This window comes from Pagrus pagrus (genome assembly GCF_965226575.1).
Source record: "Pagrus pagrus genome assembly, chromosome: 19".
NCBI lineage: Eukaryota > Metazoa > Chordata > Actinopteri > Spariformes > Sparidae > Pagrus > Pagrus pagrus.
Window position 1 is genome coordinate 20,582,448 of NC_140203.1, and position 18,625 is coordinate 20,601,072.

Below are 18,625 nucleotides of genomic sequence, written 5' to 3' on the forward strand. Positions count from 1 at the left end.
TTTATTCTTTTCTCTGTTTCAACCTATTTATTTTATTGAACTCATAGCAGCTGGCAAAAATGATGTGAGAAATGCAGCAGCAGAAATGAGATGAATAAATAAGAATAGATGGATTTAGACACGCACCATTCCACACCATTACCATTCACTTTTTTGTTTAATTTAGTTTGTTTCATGGACATGAGACATTATATATCACATGTATTAAAGCTGCTGTGGGTGATATATCTTTATTTAAATGAGTATGAAATAGCTCGATAAACCAACAGTGTAATCCATGTCTCTCCTCCTGCTCATGCAGTGAAAGAGGAAATACATTTTCTGACATCCCTGCCCACTTTATCCAATCAGGACAGAGAACTCCATAAAGAGGCGTCCTGTCTTCTCATGAGGCAGAGAGCAGGATCCTCCTGTTCTGGTACCTTCACCAGTAGTGGTGAATCAGGGAATGCTACAAATTCCAGCGCTCCCGGTGACGGCTTATACTACCAAACAGGCCAAGCAAAAATAAACACCTGAAGAAAACAACTCATACACTTTCTTATATCTGCTTGGGCAGTGGTGGAGCAGTGATGGAGCTGAGTTGAGCCAAATGAAGCCTGGTTGTTGATGGCAAGCTAGAGAGGTAATGGCTAACTGTCACTCAAAGCACCTACACCCTTAATTATAGATAACTTTAATCCCTAATGAGTGAGTTAGGGCCAGAGGCAACACCATTTCTTGTTCCAGGCTGTAAACATGTTTATTCCTGCTGTAAAGCTGGCCATTTTAACATGGGACTCTATGGGGAGTTACTCGCTTTTGCAGCCAGCCACAAGTAGCCATTCGAGAAACTGCATATTTGGCACTTCCACGTAGTATAATTTTTCAGCCTGGAAGGATGCTGCTTGGCGCATCTTCACTGAGCCAAGGTCCAGTTGAACATTTTTGTGCTGTAACCAAAAGAATATTTAATAAATGTGAATGTCCAGTTCAACATTCGTAGGATTCGTTTGCTGGGATGTCTTTAGGGCATCATTATAAAATATAAGACTTTGGACCAGAAGGATTTAGTTTTACCACTGGTTTTATTTTATACAGCACTGTTCACTGCCTCACTAGCATCAGCTTGATATAATTATACTGCTGATTTACTATTAATCATTCCATACTGTGCATTAATTATGTATTTTCTGAGGGGTGATGATTGTTATTTCAAGTATGTCTCAGTCTTAATTATAGATACAAGAAAAAAACAAACTTTTAACATTTGCTAACTTTTAAAAAGTTAGAGGGTTATCAGGTACATTGTGCTTCTTTCAGACTTGGAGCTGAGGTAGTTAGAAAGACACTGAAGGGGTGATAACTTCAATGCTTCCATAAAATCACCACTCATGCTGATACCAAAAACCTCTTGCTTGATATCAGAAAATCTTAATTACTATCTTATTTTATGGATGGTTTTAAATTAATATATTGCACATTTGCATGTTTTTGTTGAAACACAGCATTACAGGACTTTACATCTGACAGTGTCTCTACTGTTTAGAAATCAAAAGCCTCCCCCTGGCTTTAACTGGTGGAATTGATACGGCCCAGCCTCTGCCAAGTAGGTCACAAGCTCAGTTGTTCACAGTTCCAAAGTGCACTGTTATGAAAACAGGCCAGGCTTCACAAGATAACCAAACTGATACGAAGAGGAAAAGGGAATACGAGTTGGTTTTTCTGTTTACCAGCACACGCTAAGTTGGCACAAAAAACCATAGCCACCTGAGCTTGACTATGACTGCAGAAATTTGGGACGTTATTGTTGTTGGCGCTGGACTATCTGGACTGAGTGCGGCTCATTTCCTCAAAAAGAGGAATGCAGAGTTGAGAATACTGATAGTGGAGGGAAAAGGTCTGTAAAAGCATTGCTGAAGGCAATTATTAAGCCTGAAGCAGTGAGTCAGTTTGTACTGTATGCTTTAATTGTGAAGAGGCTTTGCTCTGACTGAATCATGTCTTGTGTGCCATGCAGATCGGGTGGGAGGTCGTACGCTGACGACTGAAATACCAGCAGCCAATGGTGTTGATCGCTGGGACTTTGGAGGGCAGTGGGTAGGAAGGTAATGTCGATCAAAAACACCAGAAAAAACAAAGAGGAAGTCAAAAGAATTTACGCTAAAGTAACATTTTAAAGATGCAACATGTAAGAATTGACCACATGTCGAATTCATATTCAAAACAAATAGGGGGCGGCATGTCACTGAAGTAACCGCTAACTGCTGCTTAGTGTAGCTGCTGTTAGCTTGTTAGCTCAGTTAGCTGAGCAGCTAGCAGTCTTGGCTAGCTGGTTAGCATGCTAACCATCTTGGCAACACAATACATTTTGTTTTGAATATTTTCACCTAAAAAATAGTTTTGAATATTTCCACCTAAAATTCTTGTCGCACCTTTAAAGAGTCCTCCTGGCTGTTGTGTAATGATGTCTTGTTGGGATTTACTAGGCGATAGCCGAACATTTTCCTCATGATAGGAATTTGTTGTTTTATTTATGATGCTGCAAACACGATAGTAGCAATTGAAATGCAGTAGAGTTGCACTGAACATGAGACAAATATAAAATCAGTGATTTGTGAGCAAGCTGTTGAAAGTCAGTCAAATATTTAACATTTTCATAATGTAGTCTAGAAGCAAATCATCAAGGCCTGTAATATCAGAACAGCCCAAACATTTAGACATCAGCTAGACAAGTAAGCTTCATCCACATTATATTTATAACAAATGTACTGTACTGTTGGTAGTGCAGTAGTTAGAACTGCCTCCAGACAGCAGGAAGGTTCTGGGATAAACTAACCAGATGTTAGCCACATTTGGCTCCAGCCAATGATAAAGGGGCAAAGATGGATGATGGTCACTGTCTCACTATCTTGAGATTTTAATCATTATGTTTATGCCGTTTCTGAAAGCAAACACCACTGTGGTAAAGACAAATCCCAGGTCTGTAACAATTTGTCAGATGTAATATAGGTGCTAACTACAAACATGACTCATTAAAACTTGTAGGTTGAAGTAAACATGTATGTAACACTGTGATCCTCCCCTCTCACTGAAATTAAATAGAGCAGAAACAAGTGATAGGGGGGCGGAGTGGCTGAGACAGAGACACCATTCACCCTGTTACAAGCTGTTATTTTAAGGTAAAACAAAGTTATATTATTATGACTAATAATAGTCATAATGTTGCTCTGAGTTTTATAATATTGACGTCAATGACACAAACAACAATGACAATGACTGCCTACTTATCAGAAAACCTTTGAATAAGATTACTTTCTCTAATGAGTCATGGATAGATTGAATGACATGACTAATACGAAGTTCATATCATTTAGTGTGAAAATAACAGAATGCGTTTCAGTGTTGGGCCCTGTTCTCTGGTACAGTCTTCAAACGGTTTATGATTGCAGTTTGTTCTTTGCCGTGGACCCAACTAAGAGTAGGTGTTGTGTTGGTAACAGAAAATGGAGATTCGAAAAAATAAACAAGTAAACACTGACTTCAAGGTTGTTGTCTTCATCAGCCTTTAGAATTCAATCAACACATCCTCATAAGAAAATGACTGAATAGGTGGATTGTCAGCAACTCACAAAATTAACTTTATTACCTTTTCCAAAACAGAAAAAAACTTCAGTGAACTTTCCTCCAGATAACAGCATACCTCCCTGCGAGTGAGAGTCAGGCAGGGCAGTGATTATGTAATTATGAAATTTAGAGCAAAAAAGTGACTTTGTCACTTCCCACGATGCATGGTGGGTCAAGAGCTCAATCACAACACATTATAAGTGCATCCACATGATTAAAAACAGTCGGCTGACACATGTTTAGATTAACAGGTGGACACCGGGGGAAACATGTTGAAAAAAAACCACATGTCAACGTCATGATGTGTACTGTCACGCCTCTTTTGGTTCAGTGTGAACAAACAAAGGCGGAGAAATGGCGAACATTCACTGTGCCGATAATTCGAGTCTTTGTGTGAAAAGGGCGAATGATTCATGCCACTTCACAGCAAAGACTTCTCTGATCAAAGTAACAAACTCTTGTTTGCAGCCATTGTTTTGTCTAGCCACAAGGCTACAACCATTGTTAAGTGTACTGTTCAAGAACACTATAATGACATTTTAATTTCAAGAGGAGAGAACATCTCTGAGGTGCTTCTCTCAGGTGCCTCATGTCTACGTTTTACCACTTTTCAAGTGTTTATCCAGTTGTTCAAGGACGCGCCCAAGTAATGTTGGAGCCCCACTAAACTAGTGCAATAACCCTCCAATAAGCATAATAGAAGTTACTTTCTTTTCTCTTTCAGCACCCAAACACACATCTTGGAGCTGATAAAGGAGCTGGATTTAGAGACCTATCAGCAGTTCAGTATTGGCAAGAAGGTGCACCACATGGGTGGCCCAGGTGCCAAAGTTCGCACCTACAGAAGCAGCATCCCTGCTCTATCCCCAGTGGTGCTAATTGACCTCACCCAGCTCCTGTGGAAGGTGAGGCAAGACTCGCACACTGTACTAAGGACCATGTTCAGTTAGAGCTGATGAGATTCAATAACCACAGCTCTCAGTGGAGTAATATAATATTTACAACTCTGAAGACGGGTTTAATTAATTTCTTGTTGACTTTTCCATGTGTACCAAGAATAAGATGATATACAGACTACATATCAGCTGAAATACAGTTTTCTCTAGAGCTTTAACAACCATATTTTATAATCAGCTGTATTGTCCCATATCCTTATCGTGTCGGGAGATAAGAAGTCCCAAATGAATGTGGTAATGGTATTTCACATTTATAAGGCCGTATGCTTTCGAATTGATAGTACATTTATCACACAGTGAACAAAATTTCCTGCCCCAGATAAATGGTTACAGTAGCAGTGGGAAGTAGAGAATGTGGAGGAGAACGCCCAAGTAGAATCATATTTGTCAGCCTCCAACTGTATCTATACTTTTTTCTATCTGTATCAATGGGATGCTTTTGGTTCACGGTGGTGAATCATCGTGTGTGGGTGTGTTGTGGTGACTGAATGTTTCACTCAGATTGACAGATTGTGTGCCACAGTATGTGTCCGGGATCCTTGGAGGACTCCGAACGCCATTGAGCTGGACAGTATGACCCTGCACTCGTACATTGAGCAACACGCTTGGACAGCAGGTCAGGGTTGGGAGCAGATGTAACATGTTGACTTCCTCCTACTTTGTGTTGGGCTTTGACGAAATAGTGATTTGTTTTGCTGTTAATAAAGACATTTGATGCAGTATAACAACATAAAAAAAAGATAAAAGGATTAGGGGAAAAAAACCCATTACAAAGCAACACTTTATGGTTACAATCATTAATATTGTGTTAATTTATATTTAAACATTAGTCCATAGCTACTTAACTGTTAACAAACAATGAAATGCTTTCTAAACAATTTATTAAGCAAATGTTTATTGTAAAGTTGCAACTGATGTTTATAATAATGTGTAAATGGTTTATAATTACTGTGTAGTTGATCGACATTATTTGGATGGCCATTATAAAGTTGCAACTGAATCTTATAAACCTTTACAATTGCTTAATAAATGGTTTATAAAGCATTTCATTGTATGTTAACTAGGGATGTAACGGTACAGTTTTCCCACGGTTCGGTATGCATCACGGTTTTTGGGCCACGGTAACGGTACGGTTCCGATATCTTAATGTAAAACTACTCACACTAGCAAAGGCAATATTGCATGTAAAAATAATTAAAAGCAGATATAGTCAAACCACAAACCTTATTATAAAAATGTAACACTTATCTTAATTGCCTTCCATAAAAAACATATGCAGTATTCAATCAAGTTAAACAGCAAACATTATTGTAGTATTGTATTGTACTGTATTGTATTGTGTTGTGTGCCTTTGTGTATTGAACCTAACAGGGCGTATTGAACGGTTCGATAAAATATTGAATATTGTTGCATCCCTTATGTTAACAGTCAACTATTAATTAAAGGTGCAATATGTGAGAATTGACCACCTGTCCAATTTATCTTCCATGCAAACTGAGGGTAGCATAACCGCTAGTACCCGCTAACTGCTGCCCACTGCAGCTGCCATTAGCTCAGTCCACAGAGGAATGCACTACTATGCTATACTGTCACCACCCTCAGCCACACCCCCAGCATAGCTGTGGTTGCCAAAACAAAGGTAGAGGTAAAGCAGAAACACAGTGGGTGCTGCTCGGGCATATTCGAACCGACCAATCAGAGCAGATTGGGCTTCTCAGAAGGGGATAAAAAGTGTTCAGACGGAGGCTGAATAGAGGTGCTACAGGAAATGACATAATGAAAAAAAAAAATCTCTTTTTTGAACATTTAAGTATTTTAAGCTATTCTAGTTGATGTCAAAATAAAAGTATGTACCTAAAAATGAGCATAATATGGGACCTTCAAAAAAAAAAAAAAAGATGAATAAAAGAAGTTGAGGCCCAAAGTGTGTCTCTGTTCTTAGGCGGCCATGCTGAAGTAAATGTAAAAATGTAAGTCATATAGTCGCAGTTGGTGTGCTAACAATCTCACAGTGCAGCAAGTATAATGTTGGTCACCATCTTAGCTTAGAATGTTAGCCTGGTTACAATTGCTGGTTAGCTGGTAACAGCTTATGTACAGCAAGATAAGAAAAGACAAAGTGATTACTTTTTAAGGACACAGAGAGAGGTTCATAGCATGAGAGCAGGACAGTGTTTTAAGTTTTAAAAAAACACACAAATTATGGCCTTCTTTTTCATTTTGTTTTTCAGCCTTGAGTCGTCCTGCAGGCGCGCACCCACAGAGAAGAAGTATTCTGACCTTTAAACACTGCAGCAATCATTGTGTTCCTTTTTATCGTAACTTCAACAAAAGTATTAATTTTAGTGTTGAGTTTTGTGTGTTTAACTATTTGTTGACACTGAATATAATGTACAGGAGGCCATGTCCACCCACCCACCCCTTATTCTAATCTGGTTACCCTAAACTAAATGTCATTAGTTTTGCAGTTATTCATTATGAAATCAGCATTGGATACACTGGAAGCCTGACCTAATCATAGCACTTTATGAAAGGTCAGGAGATCAATAAAGTCATTAGCATTCATCCGTGAGGAATCTTGTAAGTCTGTAGCAGTTTGCGAAACAGTCCATCCAGTGTTAGTCGAGATATGTCAGTGTGGATCAGTGCGGCATTGTCAGTCCATGAAATGTCTGAGTACAGATTCCTGTATATAATTTGAATTTCTATGCCAAATCAAAAAACGCATCGCAGAATCAGATCTATTGACTGCTGACTAAATCTGGATTCGAGCACAGGTTTGATTTGATTTGATTACAGAAATAATCATCATTGTCCTGGTGTGTCTTTGTCAACTATACTCTTGACTCTCATTCGAAAGAATAAATTGTGGTTTTTTGACATGGCACTGTATTGTGGTTATCTATGTAATGGTATACAACTTTGCAGAACACTGTCATTGCAGGGGAAATGCATATTATTACTACCTGTTTTAGAGCTAAAGTGTCTTTTCAATCATCCCCCTCTGCCAGAGTTAAAAGAGGAGATGGGACTCTGCAGCAGGTCTGTCTTTGGCATGGAGCCATCCCAGATGTCCTTCCTATTCTTCCTCATGTATGCAGCAGCAGCTGGAGGGCTACTGCCTCTGCTAGAGTGCACTCCAGGTTCAGCTCAGGAGTTCAAGATAAAGGTACACAGCTCATATCCTCTCCCAGAGTGCATATTGTTGACTCAAGTGCCTTCTAACAATCTGGAGATCACATTCCTTCCCTACTCTAATAAGACTTAGAATCCCAGTTACTCAAAACAGTCTGCACAGCTCAGTCCAGCCCCGTCTCCAAAAACATGATCCGTGTTTGTCCTCGAAATCATCATCGATTGGGACCGCTTAACGACTCTGAGCTGTGGTCTTGTATTGGATTTTCCAATTTTTTATGTGCTCCCTCAGCATGAAAGTTGTGGTTTCATACTGTTCTATTTTTGTGGGTAGTGCCTCTGAACCTTGTCTCTCCTCGCAGTGGTGGAGTGTGAAAGGGCTGGAGGCCAAAAAAAAAAGACACATGGCCGTGAAGGAAATTGCAACAAAGTTAGTTAGTTAAAAAACTTTTTTTATTATTAGCACATTTCCTCAACTTTTTTTCATCTGCAGCAAATTTGTTATTGTACAGCTATTTCCTGAAGGAATTATAATGAGCAGCGCTGCAAGCATGACAACACCACAGGCGCAGTTAAAGCAGCTTCAAATGAGCACTGAAGTGGCCCTGCTCTTATCAGTTGTACTGTATATGTCTAACAATGGTACAAACTACGGAGGACCGAAACTGCCAAACTAAAACAAATTATAAAATCACTCAATAACTACAATTTATTTATTCATTTATTCCCTCCATTTATTTCCTTTAACTTATTTATTTCTGCATTTTCTTTTTCCTTTCTTTTTAGATTATTTTTTTTCAATGCACATTTCTGCTTCATTCTGGAAATGAAGCAGCTGTCATTCAAAGTGTGTCATGGGGTCAGCTTTTCATTTATTGGTTGGTAACATCAGAGTGCATGGATCTAGTCTACATGCCTTGCTCCCACAAAATAATACACAAATAAATATATATATTTGGAAAATATAAAAAAAGGAAAATTTGGAAATACGAACAAAAGTTCAATAGTAAAGATTTGTATTTACAGCAGTTATGTTAAACTACATTTCCTACATAATGTTGCTTTAATGAAATAATAATTTACTTATTGAGTCATTGATGTCTTTATTAAGTTTTGATTTTTGCAATTTTGGTCCTTCATAAAATTCTTTAAATACATTTTCACCTGAAAGTACTGAAAAAGTCAGTACTCCTCTAGTTGTGTGTATTTTCGTGTTTATACTTTACACATTTAGCTTTTATTTATTTAGTTTTTTATTTAGTTTTTTACATATGGTTTCTTGCATGAATTAATAATAATTTTCAGCCTTTGGAAGAAAAAAGTTGTTACTGAAGTGTTCACAGCCAGTTCTGTGGCTGATACAGAATCACCAGAACATATTTCCACCTAATGAGTTTTGCAAATGTCATTTCTAATTGCTTGACGACCACAAACACAATGCTTTATTCCATTGTGGTTTTGGCAGAAGTCTCTCAGACACATACGTCAAAATCTTGGCAAGAACAACTGAATTATCTGCATGGCTGGCTGGACACCACCAGGGGTTTGTTGTTTTGTAATTTGGGTGAAGTGACCCTTTTTTTTTAAAACTTCAAACGCCCTGCCCACCCAGGGAAGGGGGGCATCTATGGGTTTTAAGCCCACCTTGAAGTGTAATATCTGTCTCTCCACAGGGAGGCACCCAACAGCTTTCAGAGTGCCTGGCAGAACGTATCGGGTGGAAGAATGTCCGGCTGGGTTCTGCCGTGACGGCCATATGGCAGGTAGAGTACAGTAACAGCTCACTCAGGGATTGATGAGGCGCGACACAGAGATAACAGCTTCCTCGATGGGGAAACAGGCCGTCTCCTGTGAAGGCGCTGTCTGTTCCGCCTGACTGTCTCCCTTATCCACATCTGAGAGCCCGCGAAGGCGCCATGCACCCTAAAGAGTAGATTTGCCTCAATATACTGTTTATTTCTACCATTTATGCAACTATTGCATTTATTGATTGTTTAATAGAATTGAAATCAGTGGATGGTAGACTACAGAATTCTTGCTTGAATAAAAATCCAATCAGTGAGGACACTGTCAGTTGACCAGCTCCAAGGTAAAGCTTGAAGTTGCAGTAGCTTTGGAAGATACATTTTAATCAGAAGAGAAAGATCTCCATTGACTGATTTTTAATGCTTAAAATAAATTACCTACATAAACACTCTCTTCGTCTTCATGGCTGAATAAAAAACTGGCCTTAGAGGACAACACAATTTCAAGCTGTTTTACTTTGTAAAGTACCGACCCCCCCTGTCAGTCTGCAGACTACCAGGGGCATGGAGCGAAAAACTTTCTCAAAATATGGCTTATGGCCAAAATATGGCCAAGCTTATACTTGGGGGACCCTGCCACCTTTGTAGCTTCAGACAGTGTTCTGGGGACCTTATGTTCCTCCGAGAACAGCTTGTTTATTCAGTTATGGGAGAAATAAACATTTCTGAGTTTGAATTTATTCCCCAAAACTACATTAACCATTTAGTCCATTTAGTTACAAGAAATTATTGAAATCAATTTTGGTAATTTGGTCAATCATCAAGAAAAAATGCCCAGAATGAACTTGTTGCCGTGCTGGGAATTTGGTGTTTTTCTGGTTTATAATAAAGTTGATATATTTTGGTACTGGACATGTGGCGGGACAAAGTGTGAAAAACAGAAATCGAACATTTCACCATGTAGGGGGACTATTCAATCAGGAGAGACCTCATTCTGAGTGAACGATACAATTTCATTGCAATGTGCACAGCAAGACAATGTACAAGTAATTGGCAGATGGACTCCATCATGATTTTGTCATATTTGAGGAGGTGGTGAAGAATATGGCTGAAGAAGGTGTGAGTACAATCTGTGCACTGGATAGGAAGAACAGGAGGCCAACCGGGTTGTGGAGGGGTCGCATAATTTGCACTGAAATGACAGCTGACGGCAGCAGAGAGAGCGGATTTAAAGTTTGACAGCAGCGATATGAATGGCTCAGAGTTATCTTGGTGAAATCTGGACGATTAATTGAAGAGAGGAGAAAAAGAAAAGCAAAACCCCCACAGTCAGCTGATTAGGAAGAAGCAGAGAGAGAGGGAGATGAATGATACAAAGATAGTCTTCTTGATTGAACTTACGCTGAGCTTCATTTGATTAATCAATTAGTCAATCAACAGAAAATCTTCAGCCTTCAAATGTGAATGTTTGCTGGCTTTCTTTCTCATCTGTGATGGTGAATTAATATCTTTACATTTTAGACCGTTGACACGACACATTTAACTGTGTTTTACTGATCAAATGATTAATCGATTAGTCAAGTAAACAATTTGCAGTTTAAACATTAATAAAATAATTGTTCAATGCAAACCTACACTTTTGACAATAAATAATCAGTTGACTAGAAATAATAATGAAATGAATCAATACTAAAAATAATCATTAATTACAGCCCTATACCCACTGACATTACAGTTACAATAAGAATGAAGAGGTACTTTTTTTTTTTTTTTTTTTACACCCACGTATCATACAGGGTCACTGCAGATCCAAGCATGCTTTGGGTGACAGGCAGGGCACCCTTGACATTTTGCCAGTGTATCACAGCGCTAACACATATTGACAGACAGACTCACATTCACAGCTACGGGCAACTAAGAGTTTTCCCGTTGACCTAAGCTGAACCGGAGCATTCACAAGAAACCCACACAGGCACGGGGAGAACGTGTAAACTACACACAGAGAGGCCCCAGTCGGCCTGGCTGGCTTCTCATCCAGGACCTTCTTGCTGCGAGGCAACTGGGGCTGTCTGCATGCAAAATAAAAGATATGGAATAATTTCATTAAAATGTTAGTGAAAATTAATAATTTGGTTTCTTGAGGTTTCAAGAAAAGCTTGTCTGAACTCGAGGAGCTGCGACACCTTTCAAATTCAGCTCTGACCCCGATACATTTTAAAAGCTGAGGGTTGTTGAAGAGTTGCTAGAAGATATGAAGTCCTAATTACAGAGAACCTTTACTGTGTTAAGATTAAAAAAAATAAATTAAAAAAAATCAGTATAGAGAGCTAAAATATAGTGAATTGAATTCCTAAGTTTCAGCATCCAAAAATATCTAGCTGGTTTACAGTCTCTGAAGACAGGAGCTTTCTTTGTTGCGCAGTGGCGTTCTGTGGTGTGGTGAGAATTAATTATCACCAGAGGCTTAAGTTTAGTGGAAATACATGCCAGACCAAGGGAGCTGGGCACTTAAGAGCTCTGCAACAGCAAGACGGTCTGCAGTGATTTAAATAATCCTTCAATGTCATTTAACCACCTTTTTAAAGTCGTGTACCTCGTCAATTGCACAGATTACTAGAAAATCTCCTTCTCTTCACAGATTGTGAGAAATGACCATTAAATGATCCATTAAAATAGAAAACATAACATCATAGAAAGAAATCAGCTTGACTGTCTCCTTAGAATGTCCTTTACTATTCCATACGTGCTGAAGGGACACAGTAGCATGTCTGGCATTTAATGATCAATGTCTCACAGGAGTATGTGTAAACATATTATACAACATGTCTGCATTAATGGTATGCAGAAGTGCAGAACTGGGCTCCGAAAACAATATAGCACAGTAACATACTTGAGAAAATACGGGGTCAGCTACTGGAAGGAAGTCTCCAGTTAAATTAAGTTAAAGGAACATTATGTAGAAATTGGCATTTTGTGCAAAATGGCGCCCCCCACAGTTTCTGAGTGCAACACCACTGTCGTAAATACAAATCCCAGGTCTCTAACAATATGTCAGACGCAATTTAGATGCTTACTACAGACAAAACACATTACGTCATAACAATGTTATGTCTTGAAAATATTCATTTTAACACAAAAATGGAAAAGCTGTTAAGGCAAGTACAGATACAGTTTGTTCATCTGTATTTGAAATAAATTGTGCCCAAAATCACACATACCAACAGACCCACCACACTCAAGAAGATGTAATGTATTAACAAATGTGTGCCACATGCTTATTAACTAAAGCTGTGTTTCTGTTTATATGTTTCAACAGGATGCTGAGTGGGCCAGGGTGACGACTACCACCGACACCTTCTTGTGCAGAGCCGTGATTGTCACCTGCCCCCCTCATTTGGCAGGTCAGTGCTCGTCTCCCGCCTCTGTCGACTCGCTAAATGAAATTCTCACTGATGCAGGAGGCAAATATCCTCCTCTCTCACCACGTCTGTCAAATGTGGCAAACTCCTCTTCCATGCAGATAAATCTTTGATTTTCCTAAATCTTTTTCGGCTGTGGGGTGTGGCAATCACTTTGGCTGGCGTAAACTCTGTCTGAGGTCGGGGCTCTCGGCTGAGGAATTGCCTGGATTGGATTTTGGAACCAGAGCAAGAGTTAAGGCCGAAACTTCAACTGGGGGCTAATGTGACATTCGTTATGGTTGGCGGTGGGAAGTTGAAAGTGACAAACACGTCATTACCATCCTCTCTGCAAGTGAGCTACCAAGGAGGGAAAAATATGGCCCCCTGCAGTGAAGTGTTTTCCGGCTGTCGAGAAGCAGAAAGTTTTTAATTGAACCATTTTTAAAAATGTCATGTTGAAAATCAAACTTCAGCGCGACAGCACACATTACTGCAGCCATGTGCATTTGACATCATGTTGTGCAAGCGAGTAGAATCCACTTTTTATTGTTTTTCCTGGTCAGAAAATATAAATCCTGCATTCCAACTTCCAATCAACTGCAGGGTAAACTTGAGTTGACTGGAAGTCCGATTTTGTTTTGGCAGTTGAGCTGGTGTTGTGCAGGACACATGGTAAGACAGAAGTGGGTGCTAGTTGATGTTGAGGCCCTGAGCCGGGGCGAGTGTTTGCCAGGTTTGGAAGCGTCCGAAGCTGAAGCATGGGCCTACTCTGGGTTCTGTGCCTGTTTGCACTAAGCTGGCAACAGATCTGTCACTCAAAACCTCATACTCAGAGCCATGGACCATGGCCAGGATCCTTAATGAGACAGGTTTGAGAGCGGTGTTGAATTATGCAGCATGGATTGCTCTGGCTCGGGTGCCACAGTGCCATGGTTTGGCCTTAAATCAGTGCGGGGGAGATTGACGGGGTCTTTGAAAAGCCAAAGTCGGGCCGGCGATGGAGACGTCACCTCTCCCAAAAGGAGACGAGGATAAATTAAAGAGAGGATTGCTGCTTGAAGTCATCTGCGTGACATGCTTCGTTTGAATGTCACAGAAGTGGGCAAACCTGAGAAGCTTTCCGGTTAGTGGGGGAGGGAAGAAGAGAGCTTAACACAGCAGGCAGTGGGGATGATGATAATGACTCTAGATGATTCCAAGCCTCCCTTGGACAGTAGCAGTTTAAAGGATTGTCCTCAGTATCCATAACCTCTCATTTTTGGCTCTTCTGTTTCTGACATTCCTTTTATCTTTTCAAATGGCTTTTATTGAATTTTCTGTTTTCCATTTAACAAGCAAAAGACAGTAAAGGATAACAACAATTTCAAACGTAGCACTGTGCAACTCAGCATAGACAATAAGGAAAAGAAGGAGCAAAACAAAACACTCTGCGGGCAGATCTGTCAAACACTGCGCATGATTTTTAGGCTGTTCTAACAGTACCATTGGCATGCTTTGAAGTGATTTCATCCTTTTATCTGGCCATACTAGCACGAGAAAAAAACTAAAGAGTACATTTTGTAATTTCATCAAGAGAAAGTATTTGGCCCCAGATCACATATTTGAAGATATTAAAATGCTGAAAGTACAGACATTGATTCGATGACTAACTCGGATCCATCTCTAATAATAACCACTCATTTTTTATTCAAACTTGAAGATCTCTTATGCTTGCACGCATTTGCAATTTCTGTTCAATTAATATATCTAATGTTATAAAATCGATAAGTAAAGTGGAGAGGACGATTGTAGTCAAAGTGCTCCTATGCATTTTCCAATAAACTACATTTATCTTCGATCACTTCTCTGAAATGAGCGCCGAGGGATTTTCAAAATGGTAAAAGTAAAGGAGTCTAAGTGAATAATTTTAAAGAATGCATTGGACTTGTCTAACCCTCACATACAGTAATAGCTCTGATGCCCATGACAGGAACATTAAAGATTCATGATTCAAGATTAATTTAACTGACTTTCTGGGACACAAGATTGTAAAATTACATTTCTGGTGTAATTCCCCAAAGTAAACACAGAAAAAATGAAACGATATGGACTAACTGATGAATAATAACTAAGTCATAATAAAAAGACAACAGCCACCCCAGCCATAGTCTGTTCACCCGCTGCCAGGCCGCGTGTCTCCTCAGTGTTATTGTAAGGCAGCAGTTGCGTCTTAGCTCACCACTGTAGCCGCGCTGTTTAAACTCAGTCTGGTTTTGCAACCCTGGTGTTGTAAAATCACAAACAAATGTACCTTGTCAGACCCCCCATCACCCCGTAATTCAGACCGTGTATCTGACCTGTCGAGAGTGAGACTGGGCTGCAACAACCTCTGTATTTAGGTCTTGGCATTTCATTTACTTCATATAAAGCTTGAGCATTTACATAAGAAATGGTTTCCGCATTTCGGTAAAGTTAGCTGCCTTGGAGTGTATTTTAGACCGGTCTGACATTCTCAATGAATTCTCAGGCCACTTGGTTTTGAATCAACGGGTAGATGGATGAAAAGGAATAAAAGGAAAGGAAAAAATGAGTACTTTTTTTCAAGAGTTCAAGAGCAGCGTGGCATCAATAGACCAACAATACATTTTCCCTCACACACACACACACACACACACACACACACACACACACACACACACACACACACACACAACTATGAGCTTTGTGTTCCCTAATATATCAAGTTTGTCCTGTTCTTGGCTCCTGGATTTATCTCCCCATTCATCCATCCATCTTTTATAATGAGTTCCGTCAGGTTTTTTCTCCCCCCTTCTTTTTGTTACCACTTCTCTCACTCACCTCAATGATTTATGAACCGTCTGGTTTATATGAGATTGTTATGCATGAAAAGGATGAGCTTGGAAATGAGAATTTTGGCTATGTGTTGACTTTGGAAAATAAAGTTGAATTATGTGCATGTTTCGGTCGGCAAATAGGTTCCCATGTATATTCATTGTGAGCATAAAAGAAAAAAAAAAGCCAATTAGGCTTTCACAGCATGCAGTTGGAGTATAACGCAATTAGGCGCACGGTCTAACATTCAGTGATAGTTAGAGAGACAGCTCTACAGTTACTCAATTAACATTTTATTTCAATGTGTTCTTCTGTCTCTCTTTATCAAGAGGGACTTCCCCAACAGAGCATGACTGTCCGGCTCTGTGTGCACACATGCGTCTGTGTGGCCATGTGTATTATTTGCACACATATTTATTGTTGAGTAGGTGAAGCTGAAGTTCTTGACGTCACTTTCAGAAGTCGTTGTCCCTGACTGAAAGGAAATTTTATCTGATTGCAACTGAACTTGACAGGCAGCCAAGCAACACTATATCTGATGTTGCCATCTATCTTCTCATGGAGGAGGAGCTGCAGTAATGACAGTAGGCTTGGGCAGTGGTGAGGAAACTATTATAGCTGCCACTCACGCTTTAGTCCAGAGCCTTGTTTACACTTGTAGAAAACAGGTAAGCGGTGCATTAGCATTGATTTGTCAACTGACACTGTGAGGCAGGACTATCCGCTGTGCTGTGAATGAAACTAATTGAGTATAATTTAGGGATTAAACACGAAGTGGGAGCGGAAGTGATTGTGAAGATAACTCATGCAGTCTGATTTTTATCTCTATAAAAAAATCTTTTTATAAACCATATCTGTGTGTATTTTGCATCTCGTCTGAAGAGCAGTAAAGCAAGTGTTGATGAGCAGGCAAATATAGTAGACGTGGCCTTGCAAAGCTTTGTTCACCAACTGAAGTTGTTAATACCATGGTCAATAGTCTCTTTGAAAGCCCTTGTTGTTTCTGTGTGACAACAGTGTAATTCTGAGGCACATACTGAATATTTGTCTAAATAATTGCTCAAAGGGTTAGGCTGCATTTTTTGACATAAACATATATAATGGCATTAAAAAAATCTGACAAGGGGCAAAATGTAAGATATGGCCAAAATTTTGGTTAAAACATTTTTTAAAAAATGAACTAATATTATGAACCAAATGGGAAGAAACAACAATGTTGGCGTTACGTCAAAAATGTCCATACATGTACTGTGTTGCAGGAATGTCCACCAAAGTTAGCATGCTAACCAGGTAGTCATGGCCCGTCCAATCTTATAGCACCATTTTGTACCTCAACAGCAACGCATCCTCATGCCTAAGCAACTGAATAGGTCAATTGCCAGTTACTCCCAAAACGGCATAAATCACTGGTGCCAATACAACAACATGATTGTTGCAGCATACCAGTGACAGGCGTACCGCACTTTCGTTGTACGCTAAATATTTGGTTAAGTTAAGTCGAAAAAATACTTGGTTAGATTTAGGAAAACAGCTTAGTTTGGGTTCAAATAACTATGCTACTTATGTAACTTCAGTCACAAATGTACCTATGTAAGGTAACTTCAGTATCATTTTTTACACTGCCGTAAGTAAGTTAAAATAACTCACACTGACTTCTGGTTTCACACTGCTTACCTGTTCTTGTTTGACCCGACCATCCGTCCCATAGTCCTCCCTATGCAGACTTTCTCAGTCTTTATACTACCTTGCCCGACTTCCTCCTTTACTCCCATAGTAATTACTCTGGCCAGTGGAAGTCGCTGCCTTATCACAAGAAAAGTCTATATGGGTCTTAGTAAGCTGCTTTCACCATCGTATTTCTGATGAGGACTGGCTGTCAAGAGCCTGATAGCCCTCGTAGTTTCTGCTGGGAGATGTATGCGAGTGGCGAGATCTCTTTCACCCACTGCTGATGCCCAACTCTGTCTCGGTCCTCTCCCGCTTCACACCTCTCCTGTCCCTGTCTGCTGTTTCTTCTCATCCCTGGAACAATAGTCTCGGTCAGAGCGGCTGAAAGTCACCTCCATAGAATATTCTCCTGTCTCCGTCAGTCACAGAGGCTGTGTTCAGTAGACCACCGGCTCTGCGGCTTCAGCTAAAGAACTTAGTGCGCAGCAGTGGTTGGTTACACTGGTGACATGCTGCCCCCTATATTTTTGGAGCAACCTTCCAATTCTAACAATATGTTAAAAATGGCACTTGTTTATCAAAGAAGACTACTACTATCTACTCAGTGTGACATAATAGTGACACTGTTTGTAAATGACATCTTCTGTTCTGCAATTTGTGGCCGACATAGACTGATATGCTGCATCTGTGTATCTATTTCACAGTTCTACTTTATTTAGAGAGTTAAAAAAAATCTAACATTCAAGATTGGTGTCTAAAGTAGGCACAAGAAAGCCTGGAAATAAGTTCCTCGCATAAAGGAAAAACAGTTCACACTCAAAAACACAATTAATCTGCTTCCCCGGGACTGTGTGTGGTATGGTTTGATTAGATTTGACTGACAGTAGTGTTGTCTCTGGCTGCATTGGCAAACAAGTCCATCAAATTAAACACAACTCGTCTATCGTGTGCCACCTTTTCCTCCCAAAGCATTTTTGGCTATCTTGCTTTTATCAGCATGGTAAATGTATGGGGAATAAAACAGGGCTGCTCACTGTCCGCTTTGCCAGTTGTATCACTGTTTTGAATTGCCCTCTGGGTGTCCTTCTGGTGGAGAAAACGTGATGCTGTTCCATGTAAGCTGCCCAACATTCTGGAAAATAAGTTAGCCTCTACCTGTCCCTAATGATTAGATAGTTAATAGGTCCCTGCGTGTATTTACTACAGAGCTGTCCTAGTTATACAACAAATCTGAGTCGCATACTAAAACAGGGTTTTGAACTCTTTCACCATAAATGCATCA

General features: G+C 39.8%; 1 protein-coding gene across 1 annotated transcript in view; it reads left to right on the forward strand.

Moving 5' to 3' along the window:
- The first annotated feature begins 1,650 nt into the window (after positions 1 to 1,650).
- LOC311275177 (putative flavin-containing monoamine oxidase A) overlaps positions 1,651 to 18,625 on the forward strand; it is a 47,404-nt gene continuing 30,429 nt past the window's right edge. The window contains exons 1-7 of the mRNA XM_084383485.1: positions 1,651 to 1,879; positions 2,000 to 2,087; positions 4,331 to 4,511; positions 5,064 to 5,178; positions 7,574 to 7,731; positions 9,371 to 9,460; positions 12,759 to 12,843. Of these exons, the coding sequence (XP_084239611.1) occupies positions 1,762 to 1,879; positions 2,000 to 2,087; positions 4,331 to 4,511; positions 5,064 to 5,178; positions 7,574 to 7,731; positions 9,371 to 9,460; positions 12,759 to 12,843 (835 nt within the window). The 5' untranslated portion in view covers positions 1,651 to 1,761. The remainder of the gene's footprint in view (positions 1,880 to 1,999; positions 2,088 to 4,330; positions 4,512 to 5,063; positions 5,179 to 7,573; positions 7,732 to 9,370; positions 9,461 to 12,758; positions 12,844 to 18,625) is intronic.